The sequence below is a fragment of the Pagrus pagrus genome (assembly GCF_965226575.1).
Source record: "Pagrus pagrus genome assembly, chromosome: 18".
NCBI lineage: Eukaryota > Metazoa > Chordata > Actinopteri > Spariformes > Sparidae > Pagrus > Pagrus pagrus.
The window spans coordinates 6,848,143-6,856,258 of record NC_140202.1 but is presented as its reverse complement, the minus strand read 5'-3'; the positions used below and the strand labels follow the sequence as shown (position 1 = coordinate 6,856,258).

The following is an 8,116-nucleotide window of genomic DNA, read 5'->3' as shown; positions in this document are numbered from 1 at the left end:
CACCTTTATTGCTAAAGAAAACCTCTGAATCTAAGTTTTGTGTTTTGTTTGTGTAAATTGCAGTCGGCTGTATAACTGGGCATTTGTGGTATTTTTTAAATTTATTTTTTTCCATCGGTTTAAAACAATGACACATTCCCGACAGCACACACACACACACACACACACACACACACACACACACACACACACACACACACACAAAACAAGACCAAAAAGTCGACCTACAGTTTCGTTCAGTCTGTGAGCGGAGCCGAGGGTGGAGAGGAAGGGGAAGGAGGGGACAGAGGGTATGCACTACATCTGACGTCACAATCTTGATACAAAGATAAGCCCTTAGACTTAATATTAAGTGCAATGTTCGACCTTTTATAAAGACTGATCGCGCTCCGGCGGCCTCCCGTCCGAGCGCACACTCAACACTTTCAGAGTAACAGGACAGACAAGGCCGCTTCACAGAATACACCTGATCCACCTCCTCAGCCTGTGCACTCAGTCTGGAGCAGCCGACGGGGCAGAGCACAAACTATGAGGGGAGCAACTGAGACCTCCGGCACCGCGCTGCGCGTAATGAAAGGCAGTCTGAAATAAGTCGTCTGCGGTTGTACAAGCGCAGAAAGAGAATAAAATGGGAATGGCGAGTGAGGATCTGCTCGTGACACTCCAGATACTTCCTGGTTTCTTTTCAAACTGTCTCTTCCTTGCCCTGTACGACTCTGTGGTTCTCGTGAAGCGCGCCGTGTCGCTGCTCAGCTGCTCCAGGTCCGCCAGCTCCGGAGAGTGGCGCCGCATGCTGACCTCCGCGGGGCTCCGCTCCATCTGGAACAGCTTCCTTCTAGACGCCTATAAGCAGGTAAAGTGGCCGCAGCCACTTAATGCGGATCACAGGATCTCAAATTGTTAATTCTTACTTTGACATCGTTATTAATCCACCAGACAACTGCAAAGTTTTAACTTGACACATCTGAGTCACGTCTGACCGGCGCAGTACTGGGGTCCCATCTTTGGATAAGTCCTTGTCTTCTAGTTGTTTTTAACACACAGAGAAAAACAATTTGTTTTGTTTGTGTGTGTGTGTGTGTGTGTGTGTGTGTGTGTGTGTGTGTGTGTGTGTTTGAGGGAGAGAGAGAGAGACAGAGAGAGGGGGGGAGAGGGGGGGAGGCGGCAGCCGTCAAACTTCGCCCTGGTGGCTCCTGCTCTCTGTAATCATCTGTGATTTAATGCTGCCAAACCCGTGACTTTGTTCTCATTTACAAAATCTCTTGTGTCTGTCATCAGCCAGCTGTGTGAGTTAGAAATGTTCGGCTCATATACATGTTCAGACGTGTTGCTCCTGAGCTGCAGATCAGGTCATTTTTTTATGATGTGGCCTACTCAGACAAAATGAACGAAAAACAAGTGAATGACAGCAGCTGTAGTGTTCATGTTGATCTCCATGCCCTCCTCATGGTTTACTTCCGACTTGGCTGAGGTCATTTAGTTGAATGGAAAGACACGTAAATATTTGTTCTCTACCATAAGGGGAGCTACATAAAGAGGAGAGGCCGGACTGCTGCTGTGTTGAGCTGATGATACATTCTGCTCAGTCAGCAGTTGCATGATAAACTTTGTACTACTATCATGCATCCTGATTATAGGTTTGAAGTCTTGAATTTAAAGTAACTGCTAAGATTCATGTCTCTGGAAGAGAGCTGCAATGATTAGTTGATTAACTGATTAGTTGATACATATTTTTGATAATTGATGAATTGTGTATGTCATGTTTTGTCCTGGTTTTGTCCTGGTTGGACAAAAGAAGCAATTCAAAGATGTCACTTAAGGCTCTGGTAGATATATGAGGTTGGCAGATATTATCTGCCTATCACAGATGTAGTGGTATCAGTATATGTTGTCTGAGGAGCGCCACAATGTTTAACCTTGTTAAATTCCCTAATTCCCTGCCCTCCATCACATGTTTGTCACATGTCACACACACACGTGTTTGATCACCACATGTGAGAGAACAAAAAATGTCTGTTTATTTGTGCGTAATTAGGAATATCTGCAAAAATATTGAAAACCTTTTTTACCCTAATATTGGTATCTGCATCAACTGGAAATATCAGTTGTTTTCGCTCAAAACGGTTAATGAATTAATCAAGAAACTACTGCGAGTTCTCATGCATTTATATTTGTTTCAAAATCGATGTTTGTTAAGTTTAAGCTTTACACTTCCAAAGTTTACACTTTGTGACAAGCTGCAGAAACGTCTTCAGGGATTATTGAACTCTGAAACATTGTACACTCATTCATTATTACTACCACTGATATTATTATACCATTGCAAATGACTCTTTAAAGTGGAGTAATATGCTATTTATTTTGTGTCCTTGTACGAGTACTATAGCTGAGTATTCTATTGTGAAAAATTGGAAGTATTGGAAAAGCAGGCTGAAAAATAAAGGGACTGATATTGATTGATTAAAACATGAATAATTAATATAAACTGATACTATAAATATGTATTGCTGGGCCACAACAGGGATTCTCACTCAAGAGGCCTACCCTTTGTCTCAGTCTCACAGTACAGTAATGCAAGGAGTAAAATATTAAGAGTCTAATAACAGATAAGGCAAAGCCCACTTTAAATGTCTTTGAATGTGTGAGCATTCATGAATCGTTACTGTTTTATCTCCTTAGGTGAAACTTGGCTGTGAGGCACCAAACTCCAAACTGGTGAAGGTGCCTGATGGCCCTTGGTGGAGCAGCAATATCGGCAACATGACTCATGTGCCACCTGGTGCCAGGATTCGAAATGGAGATGAGTGCAACCTCCTGGATTTCGAGTCATCAGATCGCCCTCTGGTGGTCAACTTCGGCTCAGCCACCTGACCCCCCTTCATCAGCCACCTGCCAGCTTTCCGGCAGTTGGTCGAGGACTTCAGTGATGTTGCTGATTTCCTGTTAGTGTACATTGATGAGGCTCACCCATCTGATGGCTGGGTGGCCCCTCCTATGGGCTCTTGCTCTTTCAGTGTCCGGAAACATCAGAACCTGGAAGAGAGGCTAGGAGCAGCGCGCAACCTCATTGAGCAATTTTCCCTGCCACCGCAATGTCAGCTGGTGGCTGACTGCATGGACAACAATGCTAATGTGGCTTACGGTGTGTCCAATGAACGTGTGTGTATAGTGCAACGTAAAAAGATTGCCTACCTGGGTGGTAAAGGGCCTTTCTTTTACAATCTGAAGGATGTGCGGCAGTGGCTGGAACAGAACTATGGTAAGCGGTAGGACTAAAGAAGGACAAGCAAAGAGGAGGACATGTTCTACATTTAAGTTGGGAAATAAGAGATTTTTTGGTTTTGTATGGGCATAAAAGGCAAAAACAAAAGGTGTATTGTGGTCAGAGGTGGAAAGTAACTAAGTGTATGTACTCAAGTAATGAGTTTTTTTCTTTTATGCTACTCTATACTTCTGCTCCCCTACTATTTTGAGGGAAATATTGAGCCTTTTACTCCACTACATTTATTTGGTACCTTTAAGCACTAGTTGCAGTTTCAGATAATAATACAAAATATAATTAAATAAATTATGATGTATTGTTATGGATAAAGATAATACTTTAATGATCCAATGGTGAAATTTCCAGTCTACCTGGCAAAAGATATAGTAACAAATCAACTGCACCGTTACCCGCTGCAACATTAAAGTGATGACACATTAAAGGTGCAATATGTAAGAATTGGCCACCTGTCAAATGCATACTCAAAGAAAATAGGGGGCAGCATATCACCAGAGTAACCACTAATTAAAACCACTCAAATGCCGTTAGCTAGCTAACTCAGTTAGCCATGCAGCTAGTGGTCCGGATGGTGAGCTGGAGCACCAGGGAGGTGTTGGTGCTTACGCTGCCAGCACAGGTGCTTTGGACCGGGACGGGCCGGGCTAGCTGGGGTCGCATGCTAACTTCAGTAACATAACGTAACACTAAAACTGTTATTCCTTTACATTCTATGGAGAATTTTAGTCATTTTTTAACATGTTTTCAAATACAATTCTTACATGTTGCACCTTCATAAGCACCAGTATGAATTGAGTTTCTAAATACTGGAGTGACTTCTTTTGAATTTGGGGCAGTTTTTTGCACCCCTTCCGAATTGAGCGAACATGTGTAAAGACCAACACTAATTATCCAATAATATAACATGCCCACTTTTGCTGCTAAGTCATGTTTTAAGTGATTTCCATATAAAACCAAATCACTAAAATGGGGGAAGTAAAGGGATCACAAGTTTCCATTTTTAAAATGTGTTTTATAAAATATGTACTATGCACTATGTCAAAACTTTAATCATGTGTATCATCTTTATGGACCCTCCGTTCTCTTTGGATAAATGTTCATTTGTACAGTCCATACTGACCACAGGTCTCTAATTCTATTTTTTCCTTTCCTTGAAGTCTTTCTAAAAAGCTTTTACCCCTGTGGAAGTTTTCGTGTTTACAATTTTGAATCAAAGTAGATTTAATGTGGCTTCTTCCAACAGAAAACCCAGAAAAAAAAACTTTAATATTAAAGTAAAAACGGATCTTTCCAGTAGGTCTTGGTAGGTTATGCTTTGCACATCTGAACAGTGCAACTTTTCAAAAAACTGCTCAAGCTCTGTCAGATTACATAAAGGTCATAAGTGAACAGCTTTTATTAAGATCTCACCTATTGTTATAATAATAGTAGTATTGTTGCCTGGGCTTATTTCCTCGAACTGGAAAACAAATATTCTCCCAATTGGCAGTTTTCTTGCAGACTGCATCCAGTTTTCCTCCAGGATTTCACCATATTTTGCGGCATTTGTTTCACCCTCTACCGTCACTACCCTGCAGCAGAGAAGTAACTCCCACAGCATGATGGTATCAACTCCATGTATCACAGTGGTTTACACCTGATATTGTGCCAACCATCATAAAAATATCATGGTTAGTTTGATGGACACAAAGCATTCGCGTTGACTTCAGAGTCTCCCACATATGTACCTTTTGGCATGGATAATCGCAGGTGTAGAATTTATCATTCCTCACTTGCCTCCTTCTTCACTTACTCAGTTTCTGAAAACAGTCTGCTCTGAAAAGATTTAGAGCTGCGCCATGCTCCTTCCATTTCCAGTGTCTGAATTATGGGCTTGCCAGGAGGGCGTAGCTCCCTCAAGACACACCTGACAACAACCGCATTGTGACTATGGTGGGGTGTCAAAAACTAATATTCATCAGCATCTCTAATGTCCTGATGAATGATCCCATTAAGACATAAGATGTCATTAAAATCTAATGTTGTGTCATCTGTAATGTGTCTGCGGGTCTGTCCCTATTAGTGCGGCTATCTATATTTTCTACCAATAATGCATGAGACATGATTATCATGGTTAATGGGCTGCTTTCATGTGTTGGTTTGTTTGCTTATTTTTTGTTTATTTGTTGTTGAAATCTCAACAACCAGTGCAGTGTTAGCTACTGGACACCCCCCAACAGCACATTCAGTTCAGCAGCCTCTCTACATTTCTGCAAAGTAAGCCAAGCCATGCAGTAAAGACCTTACTGCATTTCATACTTTTGTAAAAACAGGTTCACAAAGGTGAGCAAAAACAAAATGTTAGAATAGAGGTGCTGAAGCAAACATCCTCTCATGGCAATGTTTGTGGGTGACTGAGTGAGTTTCTTTATTTCTCATTGTAATGTTAGCTGTTAGTCGTTCTGCAGCTCACTTATGCGTTTGTCCACACAGACAGCGTTTCTGCTGCAGCTCAGATTCTTTTTACATGGACTTTGCCTTTGATAGTTATTAATAAATATGAGGACATGACTTTTCTTTATCCCCATTCAAAGAGCGAGAAAGCAAGAGGGGGAAAGAAAGAAAAAGAGAGTGCACAGGGGAAAGAAATGTCTCCTCACCCGTTGTGTGTATTCTCTTCATGTCTGTGACATATTCTACACATACAGACATGAAAACTGTTTTGAAACACTGGTATGTTGTTGATATGACTGTCTGCAGGTCGTTTTCAGGTCTATTTTTGCCAAGAACCGCCCATGTTGTGGTAAAAAATAGGCCAGACCCCGAAGCTCTAGATGACGCGCTGCTGCAACCTGACATGCACATGAGCCGCACAACTCACTCCAGCAGTGTGTCTCTAACCTGTTAACATAGACGCTTAAAGAAAAAGAAAAAAGTTCCACCATGCACCAGCGTTGCTAAAGCAGGCAGTTTGTTCAGCCTGCAACAGCTATTCAGTGACTTACAGTTTTTCTTCTACCCAGCCTATCACTTGGGCTTTTCAATGACCTTCCCTTAACCTTTCTTCTTGAGTTGACTGGAGTTTTTTTGTCTTAATGGCATATATGTTGCCATGTTACTGCTTAATTGAATCTTCTTGACTAGACACAGGTGAATTCATTTACTTGTAATCAATTTAGATCATTTTGCAGAGGTTTGTGTCGGTTCAGTGTCGAATAAGCCACATTAAATCTACATGGTTGAAAACATACAATCCTGTAAGAAACATTTATAGACACTGTAAGTGACTGTGTGCATAGAGCTTATGACATGTAATCATAATGTCACATTATGTCCCAACTAATGAAGAGAAACGTTTATGCATCCTGTTACTTATATAATGATTGAAGTGCCACAGCCCTTTCTCCCAGGCATTACATCATAGGTTTTATGGATTCAGACTGCTTATTTTCTTGGGATTTTCTGGATTTTTGGGTTATCTTAATGCTGAGAGAGAGGACAATGAGATGATAAAAAATGTTGGTAAAAATGTTGATGTTTTCATCTGAGTCATATTCAGTTATAGCGAGTGTCTTGCTGACTTTTAGCAGCCTGGGTCTTGTATCTCAGGCTCTGTATGGACTGACGTGATTTGTTTGTGGAGGTTGCTTGGGCTGTATGCAGAATGTTTTTGGTAAAAAAACAAAAAAAAATTCATGTAATCTCAGATTTTACTTACATTTAGTATTCTCCTAAAAGGACAGTGTGAGTATAGTCAACAATTGAAAACAGTAAAAGACAGTTCCTTGTTGTAAAGATGCAAATACAGTTTTATTTATCGTTTCTATTGCTATCATCATTATTGTTATTTACTAGGGTTCCTGAGTTTGGTCAAGGTTAGTGGACCTGTGAAGATCTTGTCATGTTTTTGTTCAATTAAGATGACTTTCACTTTCATTTAACATTTGTATGTACATGACAGCTCAGATTTAAATCTTTTTGGATGGCATGAAACCTTTCAACATTCTTAAATATTTAAATATCTCAATATGTTAAGGTCAGAAACTGTTGAGAGTCAGTATGTTTGTGTGGAATGTGTGGTTGAGATGGCTACAGAATGTGTCAGGAGGATGTGTCAGTCATTATGCTGAAATGATTGAAGCATTTAAGCTCCATAGGGCAGACAGATGGTTTGCTCTGGTCACAGTGAAAAAGGTGTGCAAATGAAAACCTTTGACGAAAGAGTCCTGACTCGGTCTCTGGTTGGATAGTGAATTACACCTTGTCAACATGACCCAGAACCATTACATCTGTTTTCATTGTCTATCTGCTAAAACTAGTTTTGTCTCAGTAACTGATATAAAACTCTGCTTTCCATTTAATCTACTGCACTGTTTCTTGATGCTTTGTGCAATGTTTTGTTTTTCTAATATGTCAAAGGAGAGAAATGACTAAGTGGAAAATAAAGGAGAATTTTGCTGCTGAAACGACTGTATTTGTTGTCTTTATGTCCCAAAGGGAGTTCAGATGTCACAAAGAAAAGGCTTACTAAAAAAGAAAAGAATCTGAAAAATTGTTGATCCCCTTTCATGAAGTTATGTGAGGATGTATTAGGGATGTCTTCCTCACTCAAACTACATACTAACGTAGACCTAGTCTTAGTCTAGGTCCTCTAACCGGACTTACAGTAAGGCTCATTAATGCTCAACACTAGATTGGCATAATGTTATAGACGGAGCTTTCTGTCTGTACTCGATGTTCATTTCATCTGTATTTCTATGGACCAACAGAGAAGTAGCTCAGGTAGTTGTTGGGGGCATTGTAGCAGTGAAGCCAATAGCTCAAGAAAGACACGACCACATTACAAGAGGAAGATGT

At 40.6% G+C, this 8,116-nt stretch overlaps 1 protein-coding gene across 1 annotated transcript; it reads left to right on the top strand.

Moving 5' to 3' along the window:
* The first annotated feature begins 303 nt into the window (after positions 1 to 303).
* Positions 304 to 7,703, top strand: dio2 (iodothyronine deiodinase 2). The gene is made up of 2 exons (XM_084380921.1): positions 304 to 853; positions 2,680 to 7,703. Exons 1-2 carry the CDS (start codon positions 629 to 631, stop codon positions 3,268 to 3,270), a joined length of 816 nt encoding a protein of 271 aa, XP_084237047.1. The 5' UTR covers positions 304 to 628; the 3' UTR covers positions 3,271 to 7,703.
* Positions 7,704 to 8,116: the final 413 nt, after the last annotated feature.